The sequence below is a fragment of the Rhinatrema bivittatum genome, chromosome 2 (assembly GCF_901001135.1).
Source record: "Rhinatrema bivittatum chromosome 2, aRhiBiv1.1, whole genome shotgun sequence".
Taxonomy (NCBI): domain Eukaryota; kingdom Metazoa; phylum Chordata; class Amphibia; order Gymnophiona; family Rhinatrematidae; genus Rhinatrema; species Rhinatrema bivittatum.
In genome coordinates, this window is record NC_042616.1 from 511,579,890 (window position 1) to 511,607,370 (window position 27,481).

A 27,481-nucleotide genomic window follows, 5' to 3' on the forward strand; every position below is an offset into this window, starting at 1 on the left:
TTGTGGGGTTCCCAGGATAGGTTTGAGAAGCCCTGTTCTAGTCTTTAGGCACGGTGGCTGTTTTTAAAGATAAAATACAGATTACTAGTAGCAGGTCTGTGATTTCAAATTTGAGTTCTTTCAGAACTCTGGGGTGAATACCATCTGGTCCTGGTGATTTGTTACTCTTTATTTTATCAATTTGTTCTATTTCTTCCATTTTCAGTGATTTGCTTCAGTCTCTGAAACATTGCCAAAAAATGTTTCTGGTGTGGATATCTCCCCCAAATCCTCCTTGGTAAATACCACAACAAAGAACTCATTTAGTTTTCTGCTACTTTTTTTGTTCTCCATGACTATTCCCCTTTTCCTTTCAGTTATCTAGCAGTTCAACTGACTCCCTTATAGGCATTTACTTAAAATGTACTTGGAAAAGGTTTTATTTATTTATTATTATTTATTTATAGATTTTTCTATACCGGGGTACGTAAGTAACATCACCTTGGTTTACATTCAAACAGTAATTCAGCATTGCGCTTTACAATATAACATAGTAACTGAACGAATACAAAACCATGTATAACTTTGTATTAATGGAATATTATATGGTTTTATTATTATGTTTTGCCTCTATGGCTAGCTTCTTTTCAAATTCTGTTCTGACCTGCCTTATTAATGTTTTACATCTAACTTGCCAAGGTTTATGTTCTTTCCTATTTCCTCAGTTGAATCAGTTTTTCATTTTCTGAAAGATGTCCTTTCAGCTTTAACTGCCCCTTTCACCTCATCATTAATTATGATGGCAGATATTTGATCTTCCTTCAATATTTTTTAATGCATGGAATACATTTTATCTGGGCTTCCAGTGTAGTAGTTTTAAACAATGTCCACACCTCATGCAAACCTAACCCTTGCAACTGCTCATTTTAGTTTGTTTTTTTTCTAATGTCCTCATTTTCTCATAGCCTATCTTTTACAAGTTAATTATTTCTGCAGTCTTTAACTTAATGTCTTCCCTACAATGATTATGTCAAGATTGACTGCATTATGATTGCTATTGCTAAGTGGCCCCACTACCATTACTCCTTTGCACTAGGTCCTACATTTCACTAAGGACAAGATCTAAAATAGTTTTTCCTCTCATCTATTACAGGACCAGCTGCTCCATTAAGTAGTCATTAATGGCATCCAGAAACATTATATTCCTAGTATGAACTGAAGTGACATTTACTCAATCAATACTTGGATAACTGAAATCTCTCATTATCAATGTGCTGCCAATTTTATTTGACCTTCTAATTTCTGTCAGCATTTCATGGTCAGACTCTTCATCCTGGCCAGTCAGATAATAGTATATCCCCATTGTTATACTCTTTCCTGCCATGCAAGGAATTTCTATTCATAAAAATTCCACAGTGCATTTTTTTTCCTGCAGATTTTATCTTGCTAGACCATATGCCATCCTTCACATATAGTGCCTCCCCCTCCACCAATTTAATCTGACCTGTCTTGTCGATATAATTTGTACCCTGGAATCACAATACCCCATTGGTTTTCATCTTTCCACCAGGTCTGAGACATCTATTATGTCTATATTCTCATTAAATGCCTCCTTGAAGTAAAACTTCATTTTCCAGGCCAACCTATTTATTTATTTTTATTTGAAAATATTTGTTACCCGCCCTTTCTACATTCAAGGCGGGGTACAAAAACATACCCAATTAAAAGATGAAAACACATATCGAATAAAATAAAAGCCTAGGGTCTGTCCATTAAGCCACTGTGCACATTCTTTAAACTAGCTAGTGTGTGCCTCATATTTATATGTATCTGTATGCAAAGCCATAAGTTCGGATATGGATGCAAACTGGCCCTGATTTTGGATACCATTCAACTCAGCTTTGCCTAGATCAGGGATGGCGAACTCCAGTCCTCGAGGGCCACAAACAATGAGTATGCAAGTGCATGCAGATCTTTCTCATGCATATCTATTGTGGATATCCTGAAAACCTGGCCTGTTTGTGGCCCTCGAGGACTGGAGTTCGCCATCCCTGGCCTAGATTATCAGGAGTGAAGCAGGCAGGAACATTTCTCAAGACATCTCAGCAGTTCTGCAACTCAACCTATGACTTTTGGCAGCAATTTTACAGGACACTGAGTGAAGCATGGGAGAATCAGCCAAATCTGAACCAGCTTTGGTGTGACAAGTTGTATCAAGGCAAAAGTGGTTATGGCTTGGAAAATCCAATCTCCAATAATTCCCATTGTTCAGAAATGGCTTAAATGAAATTAAAATCAGTTTGCCCATAGAGATGATAGAATGACCCAAGTTATGCTCCATTTTCTCTTATAATCTTCTTGGATATGAGCAAATCATGCTCCAAATGTATGGACTCTAAAGGTGGTTATACTTGATAACCTGATATCTTCTACCAACCCAAAGAGCATCATTAATCTGAAATTAATCTTTGCAATTCCAAAGTACCCTGATCCACCTTTTGGAGATATTGCGGTGCCCATAAAACATTACTGTCAGTTCTTAACCCCTGTAGAATGACCGTTGCGAATCTGTACAGTAACCTGCCAAGTCAAAAACAATAAGTCTAAGAGGTCCTTATTCAGTGGCTGGACTGCTAGGAAATTTATCTGGCTAACTTAGCTGGGAAATTCATCAGTGTGGGATCTTTGGCTGTCACAGAGTTATCCAGATACCTTAGCCAACAATGCTGAAAATCGAAGTTATCCGGCTAACTCAGCACTCCGCCCCAGAAACACCTTTGACATATCTAAGTTTTTAGCCAGATAGCAGAATTGTTTACCTGTAACAAAAGTGTTCTCTGGAACGATAAGGATATCAATCCTTTCACTTGGGTCACATCTAATGGAATCCAGCATGGAAATTTGATTTCAAAGTTTCTAAAAACTTTGAGCATGCTATAATTATCACTGATATCGATGGTTTTTGGCCTTCACCCGAAGCACACCACAGAGCTCTGCAATGCTGGAGCAAGAGGCTGAACCCTTTGCTTTCTTTGGGTGGGAGGTAACAGATGGCAGGCCATCCCCAAGATCCTGCCTAGTACTTTATGCCCTTCCAGTGGCGATGTATAGCCAGCAATCGGTGCAACTCCAGATTCTCTCAAGGTCACTGCCTCAGATGCCAATACAGATGGGCCGTTTTTATGAATCACAAAATGCTTTTCCATGAGGGAATACCCTCTAGGGATCATAGTCGCACAGACAAGACATCCTTAGATGTTCTGGTTGGCCCCCAAGCAAAGGGCACATCTATCATAGGAGTCCGTGATAGACAGGAACCTTTTGCATAGAGGGCCCTGGATTTCTCCTTTTACAGGGGGAAAAGGTAATAAAATTGATGCATCAAAATCAAATGACCCAATGTCTGAAACAAAACCGTGACCAGTGCTGCCTCGATGCATAGATACCAATGTGCCATGTAGCCACTGAAAAGGAAAGAAAATTTACAAACAACTGAAAAACCTACTTAGGTGAATTAGAGAAGAAGAAAAAAAAAAGACGGCTTTTAGGGTCGATGCAATACTGTGGGCTCAGGCTAGCGCACAGGTTAACGTGCATTTTGGATGTGCGTCCATAATCTCTGTTGCAGTAAGGGGATCAGCATGTCCAAATCTGCATGTGGCTAATAGCGCTCATCACATGTAAATGCCATGTTGATGAGGCTATTAGCTAGTACCCCAATGTAAAAAAATAACCGTGCGCTTGAGGCACACATTTTAACCCTCCAAAATTAACGCCAGCGCCGGAGGCGTTAAGTCTTGAGGAGCCCCAAATGTTGAAAGAAAAGCAGAAGATACTGCTTTTCTGTGGTTCCACAGAAAGCAGCAACATGAAAAAAAAAATTTAAAAAAAATGTTTTGACGGCAGTGAGGTTAGGAAAACGGATGCTCAATTTACGCAAAGCCACTTCTCCTAGGCGCTTGCTGCCAAGGAGGCACTAGGGACGCAAAACTTTCCCTGGCGCCTCCTTTTAAACGCAGCAGCTCATTAGCCTACTGCACCACGCACCTGGGAAAGGTGGATGGGCACGCATTAGGAAAACAGGCGCTCAATCATGAAGACTCGTTTTTCCTGCGCGGATATTGCATTGGCCTGTTAAGAAGCAGACAGTTCCCTAACAGCAGAAGAGACTAAGGGCCAGATTTTAAAATCTACGCCCGGTTTTATAACATGCGCGCACAGCCGCGCGCATGTTTTATAACATGCGCGCACAGCCGCGGGTTAGCCGAGGGTCAGCGCACGCAAGGGGGTGCACAATTGTGCAACTTGCGCACGCCGAGCCATGCAGCCTTCCTCTGTTCCTTCTGAGGCCACTCCCCCCACCTTCCCCTACCTTACACGTCCCCCCCCCCCAGCCCTACCTAAACCCCCCCTTACCTTTAATTTTTAAGTTGCATAGGTTGCGCACGCCAGCGATGCTGGCCCATGATCCCGGGTACAGCGGCAGATGGCCGCTGTACCTGGAGGCTCTGGCCCCGCCCTGGCCCGCCCATTTTTTCAAGCCCCGGGACATATGCGCGTCCCGGGGCTTGCGCGCGTCGCTGAACCTATGCAAAATAGGCTCGGCGCGTAACCCTTTTAAAATCTGCCCCTAAGATTTGCAACTGGTGGACTCCACGGTAAAGGACATGAAAAGGACATTCAAGGTACAGTCTACTGATGTAAAAATATCACTTACAACATGTATATTACATTTACATGCACTGTTGAGATGCCAGTCTGAACACACTTCCAAGTGCTTTTTTGCTGTTTTTGAACACCTATGGAATTAAGCCTGTTGTAATGTGAATTGGGTGGCCAGTAGGGCATACTCAAAGTTTTTAGAAACTTTGAAATCAAATTTCCTTGCCGGGTTGCATCCGATTTCACCCATGTGTGAGCACTGCTATCCTGCTTGTCATCGGAGAAAACAAGTTACCCGGCTATGTCAGACGCAGCCAGACCAATGGGATTTTTAAATCCTGATGTTTGGCCGGCTTCGAGCTAGCTGCTTAAAATAGGTCATTTTTGTGTTTATACTTTGCAGCATCCCTCTGATTGTCAGACTGTCTCGTTTTATTATGTTTATGTCATTGTTGTTATGTAATAAATTTTATGTATGTTTTGCTGTAACCTACCCCAAACTTTGAAGGTCATGGGAAAATAAATATTTTACATAAAATAAAAATAAAGTGCCAACCTTAGCCAGAAAAATGCACTGAATATGGACCTCTTACAATCTAAAACAAACAGAAAAAGAAACTCAGACCAAAGTAAAGTGAAAAATAAATATACACGCATATCCCCTTTTGCTTTTTTGCTTACGTTTAACAAAAACAGCACTGCCTATCTTGTATCTTCCCTCTCTAACCTCTGTACAATGTAGTTCTGCTTTTCTCTCCATTAAACCTGCCAGTTAGGACTGATTCTGACCCAGGACTTGCTGCTTATCTGGAGAGGGAGTACCTATAATCCTAGCCAGAGACTCTTGACTTCGCATCTGCATTTAGAGCACATCAGGTCAGCGCTACGTTCGAATTCCTGTCAGTTCGGTAATGTGCTGACTCCAACCAGGGAGCGCTTGTTGCTTACCTCACCCTGCTGGCTGATTATGGGCACCGCATACTGCAGTCTGACATCGTAGAAAAGGCACTCCAAAAAGACATTTGCTACGCCGATTAAGTTGTGGTTCTCCTGAGCCTCATAGAAAGGGTCGCCTTTTCTACCAAAGACTCTTTTGTGCTGTCATTAACAAGAGACAAAGCAATATTTGTTAAGGGCAATCAGTTATATCAGAAACAAGTATATCCTCTCCGCTGTAGAAAATGGTGTGCAGGGAAGGTAATTTTTAAAAGTAATTTTTGAGAGTACAATATACCTTTACCTAAGGAACAGTCCTTGAACAGCCTTCGGGCCATGCACCCTGTGGGCATTGCTCAGTTTGCCCCCTTTCACTCTCTCTGTCTACTTTTGAACGTCCCACTTCTCCTGCTAAATTCAGATTGAAATTCACATCAACATGTCAGACCCAGGGAGTCATTTATGTTATTTCATGCCCTTGTTCCAAACTATATGTAGGGGAAAACTTCCCGTCCAATTCGGACTCGAATAATAGAACACCGTTCTAACATTAGAAAGAGTCGAGACACGGCCGCCCCTGGTATCTCACTGGATCACGTTAGGTCATGCTGAAAGCGAGATAAGGGGTTTTTTTTGTCATTGATGTCGTGCCCTCACCATCCCGGGGTGGCAATTTTTCTGAAATTTTGACTCGCCGAGAACAGAAGTGGATTTCTAAATTGGATAGATTGGCTCCCCATGGACTAAATTATGAGACTGAGTGGTGCTTTTTTCTATACATTTTCTATAAATTCTCTTTTTCCTGTATGGAAAAATTTTTTCTTTACATTCTGACACTCCGACGCTTCAACATAAAGTGTTATCTTCTATTTAAATCCCTTCATTAGCTGCATGTAATTGTTTAGGGAATGCATACTAGACTGTGCCTTTTCCACATAATTCTGTGCATTTCTTACAGTTCCTTCGTAATTTTCCTTTCTATTGGTGTGTAATACATAATCCCTTTACATACTATGCTAATTCTAAAAGCGTGATTAACTATGTTGTCACTGCTTTCTCTACTTGATGCATGTAAGCAGTCTAGTGTGAATGTATTAATCTTTGTTTTTACTGTATATCCTGGACCTGCTTTCCTATTGGTTGTATGGTATTTTGATGCATTGTGATTGGCCAATTTTTGGTGCTATTTTTCTGGGATCTTTAAACGCAGAGTCTTGCCGGCACTGCCTGCTCTCCTTGCGAACTAAAATGAATGTAAGTACAGCGTTAAAAAGTATGTGTGCTGTTATTTTCGATGTATGAAGTTTTAATGTATGCTGCTCAATACTGGATCCTATTGTTAAGAGTCCCCCTTAATATCTTGTTAATTTCTTTTCATGTTACAACCTATGAACCCCATTTAAAGTCCCTCCCGATGCAGCCGCGTTTGGCGAAACACGGGTCCGTGTCGGGGGACCCTGCTTAAATTGTGCTTTTCCAAGCAATGGAGTTGCCGCCAATTAAATAAAAAGTGCATATTGAAACTAATTTGATGCTGTGGGGACTCATTGAATACACTGCATTTCCCCTGCTGTTATAAAAAACAAAAGGCACTGCATACCCCTATTCCATTTCAATTCAACAGGACTATATACTTAATGAAAATGAATATCTTGTAGTCATGCATAAAAAGTTTCACATTATTTAACCAACAATTTTGACTTGTAGTGCGCATTTATTATTCAGTCATCTCCCCTTCACTCCCACCCCAATTCTTGGGGAGGCCAATTTTCAGAATCCACATGGAGCATTCAGGCCCATGGGTACTTTTGCAACTCTATCCCAGGGCCTGCAAGCACATTTTCAAAGCAAAACTCAGCAGGGTGATTCCCTTTGAACACGTCTTACCCATTGGGGCTAACAGCTACACGAGTACCTGCAAAGTTTGCAGGTGCAAACTCCCTGCCAGGAAGTACATGCAGAGAGTAAAAATAACCGAAGGGATCCAAACCCCGCCAGATACACCAGATCTGCAAACCATGGACACCGTGGCCACTCGGGTGCTACCAACACCACGGAACCGGAATGGCCTCTATATGCCTCAGAATGTGACCGACCAAAGGCCAAGGATGAAATACGTACAGCAGGATCCCCGATGGTTAAGGACACATTAGAGCATTCAGGCCCACCGAACCAACCACTCTTCTGCGGCTGAGAAATCTCTTTGCCTTTGCGTTGAACCATGTTGTCATGAGGCCCAGCTGGGGAACACCCCACAAGGCACAAATGTGGTTCCAAGCCTCATGGGACAACTCCCATTCCCCCGGGTCCAGTTGCTGCCTGCTGAGGAAATCTGCCTGTACATTTTCCGCCCCTGCAACATGCGAGGCCGTATGCCCTTGAGATGGTGCTCTGCCCACATGAAAAAATGCCATGCCTCCAGAGCTACCACCCAACTATTCATCCCATCTTGACAGTTGATGTACACCATCATTGTCGCATTGTCTGAAAATATGCGAACCTACATCTGTGGTGACCATCACCCAGGCCGGGGGTTTCAGGTCCATTCCCTTCATCAGATTGCACTGTAACAGCCACCAATAGAGTCTAGACCTGGATTCTCACAGCAGGGGCAACGGCAGATGATATTGACCTGACAATAGGTCCCACCTGGACAACAGAGTGTGCTGCAGAGGTCTCATGGGCGCAAACGCCCATGGAATCAAATCTAACATGGATGCCATGGAACCGAGCACTTGAAAGTAATCCCAAGCCGTTGGCAACGTAAGATGAAGCAGGCGTGTCACCTGTGCCTACAACCTCCTCACTCGGTCTTCTGACAAGAACACCCTGCCCTTCCTAGTAGCGAACAGAGCCCCCAGATACTCCAAGGATTGGGTCGGACCTAAATGGCTCTTTGACATATTTATGACCCAATGTAGTGATTGCAAGGAGTTCATTACCCGCTGAAGCTACCTCTCGCACTCCTCCTCTGACTTTGCTTGAATGAGCCAATTGTCCAGGTACAGATGAACCAAAACTCTTTCCTTGCGTAGGGCCGCAGTCACTACCAACAACATCTTGGTGAAGGTTTGTGGAGCTGTTGCCAGTCCGAAAGGAAGGACCCAAAACTTAAAATGTTGACCCAGCACTATGAAACAAAGAAATTTCTGATGGTCCATCCGAAATGGAATATAAAGATATGCCTCCATCAAGTCCAGGGACGCCAGGATCTCTCCTTTGCGGACTGCTGCTACATATGACCCTATATGAAAATGCGGCACCCGAAGGGTCCTGTTCACCTTTTGCAGGTCAAAAATGGGACGGAATGTACCCTCCTTCTTGGGAACCATGAAGTAAATGGAGTACCTATTCTCCCCTTGTACCTCCCGCGGCATGGGCACTATGGCATGCAGATCCAGTAACCTTTGCAGCATCCACTACACAGCCTTCCACTTGCTGTGAGAGACCCTCTAGGGCTTCCACAAAAGGACTGCTGGTGGCTGCCCATTGGCTTCGCAGACATGTTTGGATGTGGTCCTACCAGGTCAAAATCTCCTCAAATCCCTGAACTGGGTTTGAGGCGGGAACACCTTCTTACTAATGCGCTTATCCTCAGGCAGCATGTTCCCCTTAGATTTCCCCCAACATCTTTATCAGCTGATCCAAATTCTCCCCGAAGAGAAGCTTCCCTTTGAAAGGGAAATTACACAGCTGAGCCTTCAACCACACGTCTGCTGACCAATTACGTAGCCTCAAAAGCCTGTGGGCCGCCACCGCGGAGACCATACTCCTGGCTGATGGCGAACCAAATCATAGAATGTATCGGCTACATAAGCCACCCCAGCCTCTAAACGAGCTGACTGTAAGGCACCATCTCCTGTCGAAGCTGGATCCTGTGCTTTCTGCACCCCACACAGACAGGCCCTCTGCATCAAGCTGGCACAAACGGCGGTCAAAAGACTCAGCGCGGGGACCTCAAACATCCGCTTAAGGTGAATCTCTAGCTTGCAGTCCTGCATATCCTTCAAAACGGCAGCCTATGCCACCGGGATGGTCATCTTTTAAGTGACTGCAGACATTGCTTCATCCACCTTCGGTACCCGCAGTATCTCCAAAGTCTCCTCCATCAGGGGGATATAGCTTCCCAACTTCCTGATCTTCTTAGGTAAGGGAAAGGCATTCGGGGGGCTCTCAGCCCATTCAGGAAAGGACTCACCCCCTCGCTATCCGACTCTTCCTGAGTCACTTTAACCCCCAATTCTTCCAAATCCTGTGGAATAAGAGGGCATAGTTCCACCTTCTTAAATAAATGGACAACTTGAGGTTCATCCCCCCTCCGATCTTTCATCCGGCTCCAGGTCATCCTTAGCTACATCTGGGTCCACACCCAGTGCCACAGTCATGTAGCATCTTGAACCAACCCCCAGTGGTCCAAAGGGACATCCTGCAGATCAACCATGGAGTCCCCCCCCCTTCCCTGGGGCCCACTTCTGACTTCGCCCGACACAGTCCCAGACGATGCAGTAGGTCCCCAGACCCACCTGCGGCCCTCTTAAACTTCTTTGGTATGAATAGGAGAGGCCCGACTCTCGCCTGCTTTCCCTTCGCTCCCTTCCTTGCTAGGAAGGCTTTATGCATCAAGAGGATACATTTCAGCAAAAATCCCTCAGGTCTATCCGTCCCCTGCTCCAGGCTGTCATCGGAGTCCCCCCCATTAGCGTCCCCCTGAACCACAGGAGAAAACAGGGGAGGGGAATCTCTGGGTTCTCTAGTTAAAAATGACTCCTGCCCACGGGGCCCCCCCCCGGAACCCTCGGCCGCCGCCATTGACATCCCTCCAGAGGGCAGGAAATCTGCTTCCCCTGATGCGCCCCCCCAGCTGAGGAACTCTCCTCTCTCGAAGTGCAACCAGGACAGAGGGAGTGAGAATTCAAGCATGTAGACTCCAGCCCACACGCACAGCACACTTCTCTGCGCAGTTCGGGTGCCATACTATGTGCTCCCACACCAATGGCTGCCCTGCAGCCTGCAAACACTGCTGGCCACACTGTGCCATTTCCCACAGTACAGAAAAAACAGCCGGGCATCGCTGCAGAAAAAAAAACCACTGCTCTCCAGCCTCAGCATGGTCCAGAGACACATGGGAAAACAAACACGGCCGCACCAACCGCTGCCACACCTCCTCCACTACAGGCCTGGCCGCTAATGCCACTCCCCCTTGGGGCCCCTGGGACACACGCGGACCGGCGCAGTAGTTACTTTCTGTCTGCCGAGGCCTGCAGCCCTCGCTGCCTCATGGGCGTACCTTCCGGCCCCCAGCAACCAGCTGTTTGCCTTTCTGCTCCTTTCTTTCTTTTTCTACTTTAAAATCACAGATACAAAGGCAAAAAACACACATGGGGTACTTCCCTGATTCCGGGGCCTTGCAGACAGAGGCCTCGGAGGCCCTGAGGGAACCAGTCCCCTAGCTTTCAGGGCACAATGTGGGTGAGCACGAGAAAGGGGTTCCCAACCCCCTGGATGCTCGGTTCTACCTGAGGGATGGACCACCACGGAGCCTAACGCCTCAGGAAGCTTCCTCCGAAATTCTCCTACTTCATTTTCTCTCTTTCTTAATCTCAGACTGCAGGGTTGCACCTCTACCATCTACTGGAGTCAGAGAAGTACTGAGGGGAATGCAGGTGGCACTCTCTGTTATGTAGCAGTGCTTCACAATTTAATTTCTCCGACTCTATCTGCTGGTAGGGAGGCAAAACCCACTTCTCTAGACTGATCTGGGTATGTTCAGGAAATTCAGAGTCTCTCCCCAGGGGTTAGGAGTGATGTGGTTCATGCAGGGCCTGATTTAGTCATAAGCAACGCAGAAACGTGCCTAGGACGCCAAATTCTGAAGGCAACTACAAACAGGGATTCTTCTTGCTGCTCTTTGATTTCCAAGGGCAAACCCCTCCTGCCCCTGGTCCTCTGCCTATGGGCACCATACCCTTAAATCTGGCCCTAGGTTAATTCTCATGATAGAGTCAGCAAATATATATAGAGGACATTTAATTGGTTTTGCTTGGAATCCTTGGGTCAATTTGGAGAAGGTTCTGGGAGGGGTAGGGGATGAAGCAGGACTGGACATGGGATGGACTGGGGTGTGTGGAGGAAGAAAAGGAAGACAAATAAAAGTACTATGTTAATATCCTTAATGTTACAGCTTTCACTGGACGGGGAGAAAAATTGAAAATGTATGGACTGTCTCCCTGATGTTGACCCGGTGTGCGTAAGAAACAAACATGCACCAGGTATTTGGTTTGTTAGATTTTATTTCAATACAAATTTTGAAAAAAACAAAAAAACCCAACCCTCCAAAGTGTACTTTGCTGGGATGGCCCTGGTCTCGCCCTTTTCCCCCCTAAACTCTACCCTTGGGGTAGATTTTAAAACATTTCGGGAGCACACATGGACGCGTGATTTATAAGATGCGTGCGCTGGCGCACGCATCTTATAAAATAGCAGGTCAGAGTGCGCAAGGGGGTAGAAACGCGCAAATACACGCGGCGATGCATCGGGGCCTTCCCCAGTTTCCTCCCAGTCTGCTCCAATTAAGGAGCGAACTTCCCAACCCCCTAACCTGACCTCCCTTCCCCTATCCTGCCCTCTCCCTCTCCTAAATCCCCCCCAAATTCATTGTCCCCAGACTTCCCCGCCCCCCCCCAGACTGCCCATTTCGCTTACCCCGGGACGTACACGCATCCCGGGGGTTTACGCGCATGGCTGGGTCCTTTGAAAATTGGCCCGGCTCGCATAAGGTCAGGTTTCATGTGCATGTTCTAAAATCTGGGCCTTATTTTTCAGAAGATGAATTCAAAGTGAAAATTTCACTTCCTCTAGTTAGTAGGACAAGTGGTGCCTGCAGCATGAGTCAACTGGGCACCATCTGCACGGATGACCTCAGCAATTTTGGTCACCATGCAGGGCCGATGCAGCAACTGGGTGACCAGAAAGGAATATCATCAAGAAGAGTAAAGCACAGCCCAGTGTTTTCAAAATTAAGAAAGTTATTTACTGGAGATCTGAAAATCTTGTGGGTTCTCACCATTGTGTTTGCTTCAAATGCAGCTTGTAAGCCAAAATGCTTTTTGCATCTTACATAAATATTTCTGCATTTAAACTTGAAGATGACAATTTTCTTAGTGTTTTACGTGGGTGAATATGTATTCACCTGTGTAAAATAGGCTTTTATAAATTTACACTCCCCCCAATGGACTGAAGTGATGGATGAGCTAACCTGACTTGAATTTATGGTACTGTGTGTTATTGTCTATTACTACTGACTATATTTGCATTCCTACTTATGTTGTGATTTTATGATGTTACAAATATGATTTTTATGCTGTACCGTGCCCTGAGCACTTCCAGGAGGGATGGGGTGTAAGAAAAAGTTTTAATTAAATAAATATCTATAACCTCCGTGGGGAAATGGAAAATTACTTTCTAGCTGTATTCTACCCACTTTTACTCTATCATCTTCTAAGGTTTGGCATAGGATGCCAAACTGCAATCTTTAAGGCCCGTAAACCGGTCTGATTTTCAGGATATGCCTAGTGAATATGCCTGAGAGATTTGCATACAGCAGAGGCAGTGCATGCACATATATCTCATACATATTCATTAGGGAAACCTTGAAAACCAGACTACTTTGTGAGCCCTCCAGGACTGCAGTTTGACAAACCTGAGTAAACAGGCTGCTTTAGTGGAAGCTCACGTGTTCAATGAATAATTAAGGAATTTTTTAAAATCACATGCACTGCACAGTATGTATACATTCATTGCTCATTTGCATATTATCTGGGTTTATCTGACATCAGCACTCAAGGACTGGAGTTGCCATTTCTGCCCCTAAGGTCTGCTCATCTGCCATCTGAAATCAGCACACTGTTTCTTTACCCCCATACAAGCTTTCACTTCATTTGCAGCCTAAAATAAAATCTGACTTTTTTTTTCCTTTCATTATAAATACCTCTGGTATCTTCTCCTTCCATTCTTGGTAGACATCACGCATGTCAATCAGTTTGTTCTCCAACTTGTCAATGGTCCAGACCTGCGTGCCTTTTCCTTTCTTTCTCACCTGAATGGCCGGCTCGCTCACTATCGCTCCCCTCTGAAAGAGAATCATTACATGAAGAACAAAACGACAATACAAAGAAATATCTGCAAACTAACATCTTCTTCCAGATAACAGGCCCTGCTTTCAAAATTATTTCACCATATGCGCCTTTAGCAACAATAACTTTTTCACAAAAAGGACCAATCGTGAATGCAGCCTAAGTTGCTTTTGTGGCTAGCTGAACTCCATGTACACGAATACCGGACTCCTATGGCCCTATCTTATCATGCACAACACAAATGCAGGAGCGAAGAACTGCACTTAACTGCATTTCCCCTGCTGTTGTTATTGAATGCTTGAAGTTCAATGAGTCCCCCAACAGCATGAAATTGGTTTTAATATTGGCAGCAACTCCATTGCTTAGAAAGGCACAATTTAGACAGGGTCCCCTGACACGGACCCGTGTTTCGCCAAACGCGGCTGCATCGGGAGGGACTTTAAACGGGGTTCATAGGCTGTAACATGAAAGAAAATTAACAAAATAAGGGGGACTCTTAACAGAAGGATCGAATTTTGAGCAGCATATATAAAAAACTTCATGCATCAAAAAGCAGCACACACATCTTTTTAACGCTGTGCTTACTTTCATTCTAGTTCGCAAAGAGAGCAGGGCAGTGCCAGCAAAACTCCGCGTTTAAAGAACCCAGAAAAATACGTGTAAGCAGTCTAGTGCATGACTGCTTTCATTTCTACTTTTATATTTTTGTTTTTACTGTATGTCCTGGACCTGCTTTTTCATTGGTTATATGGTAGTTTAATGCATTGTGATTGGCCAATTTTTGGCGCTATTTTTCTGGGTTCTTTAAACGCGGAGTTTTGCTGGCACTGCCCTGCTCTCTTTGCGAACCAGAATGAAAGTAAGCACAGCATTAAAAAGATGTGTGCTCTGTTATTTGATGTATGAAGTTTTTTTATATATGCTGCTCAATATTGGATCCTTCTGTTAAGAGTCCCCCTTATTTTGTTAATTTTCTTTTATGTTACAGCCTATGAACCCCATTTAAAGTCCCTCCCGATGCAGCCGCATTTGGCGAAACACGGGTCCGTGTCGTGGAACCCGGTCTAAATTGTGCCTAAGCAATGGAGTTGCCGCCAATAAAAAGTGCATATTAAAACCAATTTCATGCTGTTGGGGACTCATTGAACTTAACTGCATTTCCCCTACTGTTCCTATCTTGTCATGCACCAGGGCGTTCTGATGTAACAAGGCAGAAAAATGCATTTGCACCAGCCCTTATCTTGTGCCATGTCATAGTTTAATTTTAAAAAAACAAAACAAACAAACAAAAACAGTCCACAGCAGTTCATTTGTTTAGGTTGGCTTTTCAAAGGTTACTTTGAACAAGAGGATTTTCAATTCTTGGATGTGCTCACAAAAGATGGCAGCATGTCAAAATGCTACAATAACCATACAAATGTACATGCACAGTCAAGAAGCACTCTCAATCAACCATGAAGCTCCCTCAGTACCAGTCACTTTGTAACAAAATCCATACCTGTGGACTTTAACATGACCAGTAAAGTATAGAAGATGCCTCTGACAGATCATTTAATATATTTTGTTTAATTGTCTAGAATTAAGAATAGATGAATTTCTAAAGGATCAAAGCATTCAGATTTGTTAAGATTTGGACAGATACCAATCTAAGAATTTAGATTAACAGTCACCTTGGGGTTAAGAATATTTTTTCTCTCTTTTAAACCACAAGCAGCAAAATTAGCTAAGCTTCTGCATGATTTTCTGCCACCCTCTGGATCAATGCTAACAAATAATAGTCAAAACATGGTGAGCCTGCCTGCACTGCAATGCAGTGATAACTGTTTTCAGTGCAAATAAGAGCCTAACAGTTTCATGTCAAAATTTGTGCAGTGCTAAAGTATCCTCATCCATTCTTCAGACAGCTACCCCTTGCTTTCCACGCTTCTGCCTGCCCAGTTACCCCGCCTGTCCCCTGGGCTCCCAAAACTTCTTACCTTCCTGTTGGCGCTGAGGTTGGCTGCAGGGATCTGAAGAGTCACCTGGTAATCTGTCTGCTTGCCCATTTCTTCTGACAAGAAATTAGCCTCTCTCACCAGCGTGTTGGCCTTCACGATCTGTTCTCGCAGCTTAGCCAGGCTCTGCCGGAACCATTCATCTCTTTGATGCAGAAGGCGACATGGAAAATACATGAAATCTCACATCTCACTTCACTTATTGGTAAAGATGGGCGCATGGGAACAACCTGAGGAAGCAGGTTTCCTCTTAAAGATGCACTTCAGCTTTCTAGTTCAGTGGCTGAAATGCTACCCCCTAAGGATGTACAGCTCCCCCCCAAAAGAAGTCAGACTGATGGTTTTACCTGCTATAGTAAGCCAGTTTTGTAGTATTTATGCCCAGATAGCTCCTTGTGTGTAAAACAGAGACGTTTCCTTGAGATTATTTGTGTGTGTGTGCATGCATAAAACTGAATATATGCATATATTTTCACACCCACACACAGATGGATATGAAAGCAGAGAGAGTAAATGATGACTACGGATGAGATAAGGGAGAATAAATCCAATGAAACTTCTTCGCAGGAAAGGGGTTATGATAAAGTACAAGTGGATAAACGATTTATTTCCTAGTCCCAATGTTTCCCTCTAAGGTGTGCGCCCCGCACCGGGAGGACATCGGCACATTCGCCAGAGACTTGTGGGCTCCTAGATTTGCCGCAGCATGACAACTCTTTGGGGCAAGACACATAAATGCCACGAAAACTGCCGCAGCAGCATGCACAGAGACGAAGGAGCTTCTCTTAGCAGAAACAGTGCCCTATTCTTTACTTCCTAGGATCAAGTAAGGATGGGGAAAGTTTCCAGCCTCGTGATTTCACTGCACAATAGATGTAACAAATACAATAATAGCAGTGAAGCTGATTCACATGTGTCAGTGAGTCTAGGAAATGCCAGAAAACTGTGCACCCTTTCTCTGTCTAAATGTCATGGGACACACAATGGCTGTTTTTGCATGCAAGAAACTGATTTTTTTTTTTTTAAGGAAAGGTATCTCTGTATGTCTGTTGGATTCTGCTTTTCTTCAGTAAGCGTCTTGGACTTTATTTTGAATTTGTGCTGAGGCTGAAACCTTTGGGGCTGGTGAGATTGCAGAAGGGTGTTTCTGGCCAGCATACATTTTGGTTTGAGTGCTAGCACCAATGCCTCACCTCTCCTCCGTCCAGAGGCTGACCTTCTGCTGTGTGGTCTGGGAGGTGTACGAGAGCCTGTCGCCGCTGCTGTGCTGGTGCTGCCGCTCAGGTGACAGCTGCTGACGAAGCTGTTCCAGCTCCTGCTCATATATCACGCGCTGCTCCTCCAGAGCATTTCGTTTCTCCTCCAAGTACTGCTTCTCCAGAACCTGGATGACGCTGTGCACGGGGTCTGAAGGAGAAAATACACATCACATGACTCTCCAGCACCAATAAAACTACCTCCCACAGGCCTAGAACAACCACTAGCCTGTTAAGTGCCTCTTTCCCCCGCCCACTGATAACATTATTCCTATAATCATCTGTGTGTTCTCTGCAAAGTTATTGTATTCCTCCTGCATTTTGGAATATTGATTTATAATATTGACCCCTCGCTTTTTTCTTGGGTTTCCAATGTTCATGCTCTGGATGCATTGGGGGCGATGCTAGCTCGGCAGCATGCTGATTTATCTGATTTGCATAAGCAGGAGTAGCTAAGAGGCAGAGGCTCTCAAAAACTCACAAACACTTCAAGAATGGAATAAAAATGAGAAATAAAAAAAGGGTCAAATCTCACAGATGGTGTTCACTTGGCACCCCTACTCATGTAAGAAATATCTTCAGTCATGTCTCTGCTTTAGATAATGTTTAAGCAGAGGCCGAGCAAAACAGACGCCCTGACTGGGTCTGGGTTCACAGACTTACAGGTTCCGCGAAAATATTTAGAGAGCAGTAATCAGTTGTTGGAAAATTTCCTTTCCTTTAAGCAGACTTTCAGCCACACCCTGAGGAGATGTTTCTGGGGAGGGGGGGGGGGGGGTGTCAGATTTAGGTCAGGGGAAGAAAAGTGTTTGAGCAGATGACATTTGTCACACTTGATGCCAAATTCTTCAGCAAAAAATTCTCCCCACAGAAAAAGCAGAGGGGGAGGGGGAAGTGACTGAGGACTCGGTGTGCACGGCCATTTCTAAGAGAAAACAAGTACGCACCTTTGCTTTGGAAGCTGGAACAAAACTCACAGGTAGAAAGCACACGAGGATTTTACCCCAGCGCAGACAGGTTAAAAACTGCCCCCCCTTTATCTGCAGTTACATGAAAGGTCAGTGGAAATAATAATAAAAAATTATTTCACGTTGTCCCTATTATCAGTTCATCTCTTTATCAACTTTCAGCTCCCCACAACTCGATTTCACGACTCCAAAGTTTTTGTGCAAGGATTCAAAGCAACAAGTATGAAATATTTGTCCTGGGTAGAAAGGGATTCCCAGATAGCACAGAAAATGCAGGGCAACAATGCTTCTGAGACATGCGGGGCAAAAACAAAGGATGGAAGTTATCAACCTGTGCACAGAACACGCTGACCAATACAACCTAGCGGCTCAAATTTCAGCAGTGCGGGCAGTGGCACGTTAAATCAGTGGCACTTAACTGGTTATATAGCCTGCTGAATGTAGCTGGCTAACTGATGGACTCCTCTCCGGTTTCAAGCAGACTTACCCAAGCCCCACTCCCAGAATGCCTCTGTTTTTCATCTCAGTTTTAGTCAGGTGAGGATTTACTCAGCTAAAACGTATCCGTTGTGAGGGATGGGCTTTGTCCAGATCCCTAATTTAGTCAGACAAACTCACTGACTATTGACCTGTGCTCTCCCTATCTCACAGGCCGATACAGTAAGGACACGGTAGAAAGAGTGTGGCAGTGCCGGGCGCACCCTCGTTTGCCGTGCGCACAGTTCGGATCACATACTGCTTGATACTGTATGTAAATGGCATGCAAATGCAAGCCGCGTCCAAAGCGCGTCCAAGAAGCATCCATGAAGCGCAATCCATTTTACTGTATAGAGCGCTATACAGCACCTATACAGTATCTTGGGTGCGCTGGTACCTGTCATTTCAAATGACATTTGAAATGACAGGTACCAGGAAGTGGATGGTTCTCCTACGCTCGGGCATTGCCAGTCCTCTCTCCCCCCCTCCCGAAGCAAGGCGCAGGGCGAAAATCGACTCGACATGTTATTAAGAAAATAGAAATTGTAACTAAAGTAAACTTACTGCATGCTTCCAGCAGCCCCAGTCCTCTCTCCCCTCCTCCCGAGGCGCCCACCGTGGCTCCCCTGCCTCCCGGGGGCAGCCGGCGGCGAAAGCGGCTTCCAGCAGACCCGCCGGCGAAGGTGCATGAACGCACGTCCAATTTGGGCACTCAAGGCACCTTCGCTGGCTTGAGCGCCCAAATGGGACGTACAGGCGGTGCGAGCTCATCATGCCAAAAAAATTGCACCGGCAGCCAACTGGAAGATTGCCAGAGCAGCGGAGCCAGAGCCGGGGGGGGGGCGGTGCGCGGGAGGGGGGGGGGTAGCGGCTCCCCTACCTTTCCTGCATGCAGGGCAGCTCCGGCTCGCCTGCCTCCCTCCGTTCCGCCGCTCACTGCCTCCCCAGCACCGTCTTGCAGCTTGTGATGTCACCCTTGACCCTTGAGCGCCCAAACGCCGGCAAAGGTGCATGAACGCACGTCCAATTTGGACGCTCAAGCAGCGAAGGCGCATGAGCGAACGCCGTGACCTCAGAGGTCCATCCGGGCGCTCAGGTCATGTTGTGCGCTCATGCGCCTTCGCAGCTTGAGCGTCCAAATTGGACGTGCGTTCATGCACCTTCGCCGGCATTTGGGCGCTCAAGGGCATGCTGAAAGAGAAAGTGAAGGGACATTTGTGAGTCAATGTCCCTGTCCCTGTCAAGGCGGGCCCGTACGGGAGACCGGCACCCATGGACGTGGCCAGGGCAGGTGAGCGGGGGCTGGGGGAAAGTTTGCCCGTGAAATTTCACAGGCAAACTTTACCGCCTACCCTCTAACGCAGGGGTAAGTGTAGGCGGTAATTTAGCAGGATATAGACGCGGCTAAACTGCAGGTTAAAAAGGCGATAGTTGGGGGCGCACGTTACTGTATGGAAGGGAATAGCTAATCGGAGCGTTTACATCTCATATACATGCCGCGGGCGGAAAGGGTTACCCGTTGATTTAAAGAAGCGGTAAGGATGGGTTAAAAGGGATAGTGAATCGCGGGTTGGACTTACGCGGCCAAATTGTGGGTACAAAGCGGGTTAGAAACAGGGTAATCGCGGCCGTGCTTTACTGTATCGGCCTGTCAGTGTTTATGGCGCTCTCCTGACAGAAACATTGCTCTATCACAACCATCTCTTTTCTTGGCTTGCTGTTATTTGCTAAAGATAAAGGATGATTTTTATTTTTGGTATGTGTTCCTCCCTGCCCTCAAATGTATTTCATGTGCTTATTTAAAAAAATACAAACCCTTCTCCCTGAATCCTATCAGAGTACAATGGAGAAATCCACCCAAAGTGCTCTGCACATATTGGACTGGCGGAGTACAGATTATAACCATGCAAAGCACCTACGCTTCGCTTCATCAAGTATTCAGCATAAAATACAAGAGTGAAATAAAAAAAACAACAGTACCACAGCACCTTCTGTGTACTGTAAAACCAAGCACACTTCCTTTCAAAATTGCTAAATTCCACAGCCACCAGATAAGCACACAGATATATGTAGATACATAAGTCTGACCTGCAACTGTAGGATTGAAAAATCTGGACCACAAAATATTAATGTTAGAGATATTTACGACTTTCACAAAAGATGACAGTATTTGTGTAGAAATGAATGAGGCTTGTGGTTGGGGGAGGGGGCCAGAGGGAAACACACAAAGACAGGCAGTACAATAAAGAGAAAGCAAATATTCCCTAACGTTTCCTGTAGCATAAACTGTCTGATTCGCATCACGTTACCTTGTGGGTGAACCACTTACACGGAGGATGCCAGGCTCAGGCCACTGGGCACCTCTATTGTACCCTGACTGCAAGTAACCCATTTTCACATGTGAGGGGAGACTAAAGTGCATTTTTTTTAAACACACTGTAGTAAATAGGCCTTTAAATATTAAAATATGCCATGCAACAGTGTGTTACTGGCAGTGCATTAAATTTGACCCCTTTTCCCTTTAAGCATTGTCAGAAGCTTCCAAGAATGAGTGCTGGAGCAAGCCAGGGATTGTTTGAGGCACCTTGCTTGATTCTGTGATTCTTTTATCTCGGTGATTCTAGAGGGCTAATCTCATGTCAGGTGAGGTGTTTCTACTTTAGAACCAACATACTGTAATAAGATTTACTAAAGGGTGTTAAGTTCTTAGTGAATCCCATGGCCAGGAACGTGTGTACATTACCAGCAAAGTAATGTCCACATGTTACTGACTGTGGGAACTCAAGTTAGTGGGCACCTAGCTTTTATAGAAACATAGAAACACGATGGCAGCACCTCCTCTTTCACAATATGATGGCAGAAAAAGACCATATGGCCCATTCAATCTGTCCATCCGTCCAATTAATTCGGCATCACTTCCTTACAGATCCCCTGGCTTTATCCCATGCTTTCTTGAATTCAGATATTGTTATCTCCACCACTTCCATGCGTCCACCACCCTCTCTGTAAATAAATCTTTCCTAAGATTACTCCTGAATGATTACTCCCTTTCACCCTCATCTCATGACCCCTCACATTCTAGAGCCTCCTTTCAATTGAAAAAGGCTCACATCCTGGGTACGGAAACCTTTGAGATATTGGAATGTTTCTATCATATTTCCCCTATCTCGCTTTTCATCTAGGGTATACGTTTAGATCTTTGAGTATAGCCCAATTTACTTTAGAACAAAAACCACTCATGCTGTTTCTTCTGGGAACTCCACCTCCCTCAGCCCTGACACCCGCTCACCATCTTTTTTAAACTCTGGGGTTTCCGCAGCATTCCTGGAGGTACTTTCTCAACCTAATAGTGCTCAGATTTCCCCTTCAGAGGTGGGGGAACCTGCTTTGATGGAATCTCTTGAACTTGTAGGAACAATAAAAGAGACTCTGGTGGCCCCAGCCGTAGAAATTGTTTCAGCGGCAACAACTTTCGAGAGACCTACAAGGATCACATTGGAAACACTTTGGACTGCTGTCAAGGGTCTGGAACAATCTCTGGTACTTAGATTTGATAATGTTAGCTCAATTGTTGGTCAAGTTCAAAATCAAGTTGTTGTGCATGTTCAAATGATTAAGAGTAACTCGGATCGAAACTCTTCTATAGAAAAACAGTACGAGTCTTTGGGGAAACGTGATCTGGCTCTGATTAAGGGCCAGGATTATATTCAACGTAGATTAGAGGCGTTGGAAAATAGTTCTAGGAAATTAAACTTGAGGATACTTAATTTTTCTAAGTCTCTAGTAGCTTCTCCAATTGAATTGCTTAGGAAATTTCATGTAGATGTTCTTGAAGTTCCTCAGGCCTCTGTTCCACGCGCTGAGCCTATTTTCAAAAAGGCCCGGCCACGCACATAAAGGCCGGTATGTGCATAGGTGCCGGCCTTCCTGCAAGGGGCAGTCTGGGACAGCACCATTCCTTGCTGTTCCAGCTGCCAGCACGCGCAAGTTACTTCAGGTCAGGCCCTGAAATAACTTGCGAAAGAAAAGGTACAAAAAAAAAAGGGATTTAGAGAGTGGGGAGGAGAGGGGAAGAGGAAGGGGAAGGGAGGTTAGGGTAGAGGGTAGGAAAGTTCCCTCCCAGTCTGCTCCTAAATTGGAACAGACTGGGAGGGAACTGGGGGAGCCCTGATCTCGTCGCTGCACGAATTAGCTTATTTCTACTGCCCCCTTGCGTGCACCACCTGGGATTTTATAACATGCACGCCATCCATGTGCGCGCGCCGGGTACTGCACGCACATGGACACGTGCAGGTATTTTTAAAAAATCTAGTCCTTAATATGGTCCTGCTCCAGTCCCTTCCATAATGAACACTGAACAGAAATATTTGTTAAAACAAGTTCTCTTTTTCTTCATCAGCCTCTACATATTCCTCCTCTTCACCTTTAAGTCTCACAATACCACTTTTGCAGTTCCTTCTATCACTAACATATCTAAGAAAAGCCTTGTCCCCTGTTTTACTGTATTTGCTATTTTTTTCTTCTATTTGAGTTTTGACATTCCTGATTACTTTCTCAGTTATTGGCACGTCTTTCTCTTTCTATGATCTCTTGTAGTTTATGACTGCTAACCTTTTCTCCCTTATCTTTTCTGCTACTTTTTTTTAGAAAACCATTACGGACTCTTTTTCCTCTACCCTTTATTTACAATCCTAATTAAAAGATTAGTTGCCCTTATGATATCTCCTTTTAGTTTTGCCCGCGGCCCTTCTACTTCCTAAATGTTCCTATCCAGCTAATGACTCTTTGAGGTACTCCTCCATTTTGACAAAGTTACTTTTCCTGAAGTCTGGGACCCTCATCTTATAATGAACCTTCATCTCTAGCATCCTAACATTGAATCACTCCATTCGGTGGTCACTGGTTCCCAGATGATCATCCACTACAACATCAGAAATACCGTACCCACCACCAGATCCAGTATCTCCCTTCCATGAGGGTTCCGTTACCAGTTGACAGAACAGTTCTCCTTGCAGACAATTCTGGATCTCCTTGCTTCTAGAAGATACTGCATTTGGGATATCCCAACCAATATCTGGAAGATTAAAATCCTCTAGCAGCAGCACCACCCATTCACAGCAATCCTATGACTATCCTCCAGTAAATCTCTAACCATCTTCTTTGTCTATGATGGATGTCTTTATATTACACCAATGTAAATGTGTTCCATTCCCTCTTTCCTGATTAACCCACAGTGCCGCCTCCTTACCTCATAAGCCCAGCAATGCTGCTGCTTTAATATTGTTCTTTATATATAATGCCATGCGTCCTGCTTTCCTTCCTACCTGGTCCTTCCTGAATAGATTGTAACTGGGTATAACTATATCCCAGTCATGGTTTTCCATGTACCAGGTCTCTGTGACAGCTACTATATCTAAATTAGCTTCTTCCATGACTGTCTCTAGATCTGGGAATTTATTCCCCGTAGTATGAGCATTAATGTACATAGCTTTCCAAATATTGCCTTTTCCCCCCCATATTTCCTATTTGTATATGAGTGTTTAATGTTTTGCTTATCTTAGGGTTTTGTTCACCCATCCCTGATGATTCTAGTTTAGAAACTGGAACCTTTCTTTCGATGAAGAAAGGCGCAGCAAGCATCAAGTGTTCCCTCAGCTCAGAGGTATTCTTACCCCACCCCCAACTTCAAAAAAGATCTTCCCTCCCCAATGCACATGAAAACTCTCCTTTCAGGACCCCTTCCTTTACCTGAGGGCAGCCTCTGTCCCCCCTTGTAGAACCGAGACCCAATCACTTATGCCTAACAAGGGCTGAAATTCAAAATGGTGCCAGCTGACTCGAGACCCTCTATGCCCCTCACAAATGGGGCAAAGGGAAGCCTTGGGTCAGCTGGTACCATTTTAAATTACGGTGCTGGTGGGGCAGGAGTGACTGGTTATTGCTCTTACCTACATGGGAAAGAGAGAATCTTTTTCGGAAGTTGAGTAGAGGGTGAGAATTGCTAATCAGTGTGTGTGGGGGGCTGTTTGTGATTGTGGTACAGAGATGTATCTGGCAGGGTATATAGGTCATTCAGGGCTAGATGCCCCATTGGTGATATCGGCCCAGGGTGGGGCAGGGAATGGCTAAGTGCATTGGCATGTGCATTAAGTGTATTTAACTTTTAGGGGCTTATCATAAATGTCAACATTTATTGTGATGCACGTTAAGCCATTTTAACAGCAGTAAGCTGCTTTGCATACAAAACAGTTAACTTTGCTGTGTGCTGCCCTGAATATTTTCACATTATCAGCAATACAGAATTTCATATTTCCAATAATGCATTAATGCTTTTTCAATGCAGATTGAGCTCCAAATGTGTGAATGCACCTTAGAATATAGACTCCTAATAAGAGGAATAAAACATTTGCTTAAGGATGCTCTGGTACATTCTTTCCCACTAAAACTGGAGACTGCATGTTCTATAATAATACTCAGGCACAGCCAAATCCATATGAAAAGATACTGGAATACATCACAACGAGCCTAGGGGGAAAAAACGATTTCAACCTGGAACGCTTTTCAAATTCTGAACTTTCTGGGCTTGATTCACCCAAATTTGTGACTTAGAATAATTTTTGATTAAAAGAAAAAAATTTGTCCACCTTGCCAAATAAAATAATTGTATATTATGTAAAAAAAAACAAAAAACCCCCCAACAACTGTGCAGCTTAAAGGTCCTACATATCTTGACATCATATAAATCCCCGATCCATGTTGCTTCTTTTTACCAGCTAACATATATAATACATTATCAACTTTATTACAATATGCAAGAGCTCATTATTTTATTTATTTATTTATTTAAAGTTTTTCTATACCGGCATTCGCATCATGCCGGTTTACAATTAACAAGAGGTGCAGGAACACAAAATAATATTTAAATGATACAAATAAACATTAACAGGTGCTGATAAGACGATTGCAGTTACAATAAAACAAGGTAATTACCCAACTTGGAACAAAGAAAAGGGGGCTAAGAATTTAACATAGAGAACAAGTATGCCAATTAACGGTGTGAGATATGGTACGGTTTTTGCAACGTTGAAGAAATTACCCTATTGAGGTAGAGTTACTAATTATCATGTTAAAGAAGGTTCTAAGCGTTAGTTAATGGAGAAATTAAATGTGCAGACGATCTTCTGTTATCACCATATGGAACTGGACTGAGGAATTATAAAGAGTATATTTTAACTCTAATATTAGTTTAAGCTAAAGGCAAGAAGCTAAAAACACTTTCACATACTTTAATCACTATACTGCCTCTTTTAAACTGGGCCAAAAACACTTATTTGCTATAACTGCATAGAAAATAAGAAGGGAAAAAAGGAAATGAGCTCAAGAAATCTTAATATGATTAGAAAAACATTTTTATATTTATAAGTGTGACAGATGTTCTACAAGTGATAGGGAAGGCTCATATATATATGTGAAAAGAAAACAATTCTTATGTCTCCACTGAATACTTGCTTTGCCCTCACCTTCCTTGCGAGTAGCACTGTATATATCAAGGGTAACCACCCCATTCACAAGCACCACATTTGAACATTTCACATCTACGAAGTTTCATTTTTCACTATACCCCTTCTAGGGTAGCATGCACTGATAGCTCTAGAACAGCAGAATGCCGAGCAACCTAGTTCAGGAAGGGCAGGGAAATAATGAAATGCAAGGCCATTCAGGAGTCAGGACCACATGCGCGCACAGGAAAGCCAACCAATTAGGAAAGCCACAATGTCCCATCCCCTGGGCTTCTTAATACTGAGGGCCCTTCCATACAATTAACATCACTCAGCTGTGTGAAGAGGTATGCATTTTGCAAGACTATCCATTGGCTCATTTCCATTACTCTTGAGATTAGCTGCTGGACTATATAAACACAGCCACAATGGTTTTCCCTACACTTTAGCTGATCATTGTACTCATGCCAAAAGCTCTTCCCCATTATCTATTATACTTGTATGAGTCTTGTCAAATCAGTGTTGGTGATAACTTGCTATGTTTATATTGCATTGCTACTCTATAAAAAAAAAAACCCATCAAAATTAAAAAAACAAAAACTCATCACTGATGTTTGCCTGGACAAAGATCTCCACAATGTTTGGCTGCAACTCAAACAGAGACCTTCTGCTCAAACATCTATCCTGGCTATCTTAATTATAGACCTGGGGATTCACCCCAGAGTTCAAATTGTTCTGGCTACAATGGTAAACAAAGTTTTAAGCCTTTTTCTTAGTCTGAATATTTAATTTCTGGTACAATGGTGTCATCTTCATACTAGACCCAGTTTGACATGGAAATAAACATCTGGCTGTATTTTACTGATGATGCGTGCAGCTGGACACATTCATTCCACTTACAGAACATCTGTTTGGGAATGGTTTTTCTTTCTGGTCACAGAACAGCCAGGAGCAGAACAATGACTAAAAGTACAGGTTTTAATTTTCTCCCTGCTTTGGCTACTAGGTTCAGCCTTCAATTTCTTAGAGAGAAGGCGCACAGAGCTATTTGCTAATGCTATATTCACCGACTAGTAAAATCTCACCTAGTTAAAAAGTTATCTATGAATATGAACCTCTGCTTTAGCAAAGCTGAAAACATGCTAGACTACTTTGCATGGTAAACTCTGAGTGCATCTCATAACTTTTCTCATCCAGTATACTTAGAAAACGTTTTCTAACTGCACAACAAATTGACTTTGGAGTTCATTTCAAGACAATTTCAGCAAGGCCAATAAAGAATGGACAGAGAAAAAAATATTAAAATCTTCCAAATCTAGACTTTTTAATTTTTAGAAATAACTCTGGATTTGCTTGTTTACTAATGCAACTGCAATGGTGTAAATCTATTAAAAAAAATAAAAAGACAATCCCTCCCCTCCCCACACAAAGTAAACAAACAAAAAAGTAACTTTTGGGAAGTTTTTCAATAGTCAAAGTCTAGAGCTGCAGAATATTTTAAGAATGTGCTTTCAAGCGAGTCTGATGAATTCAATGCGCACGGTCATGTATCTCTTTTTTTCCAGTTTCTAAACAGAT

The 27,481-nt window shown here is 44.0% G+C and overlaps 1 protein-coding gene across 7 annotated transcripts in view; it reads right to left on the reverse strand.

The window, feature by feature from the left end:
• KIF13A (kinesin family member 13A) overlaps positions 1-27,481 on the reverse strand; it is a 374,589-nt gene that overhangs the window by 79,878 nt on the left and 267,230 nt on the right. For all 7 annotated transcript variants that reach the window (XM_029590723.1, XM_029590721.1, XM_029590724.1 and 4 more), the window contains 4 exons: positions 16,897-17,110; positions 15,686-15,848; positions 13,565-13,705; positions 5,590-5,739 (listed from right to left, as the gene is read on the reverse strand). In XM_029590723.1, coding sequence (XP_029446583.1) covers positions 5,590-5,739; positions 13,565-13,705; positions 15,686-15,848; positions 16,897-17,110 — 668 coding nt within the window. The remainder of the gene's footprint in view (positions 1-5,589; positions 5,740-13,564; positions 13,706-15,685; positions 15,849-16,896; positions 17,111-27,481) is intronic.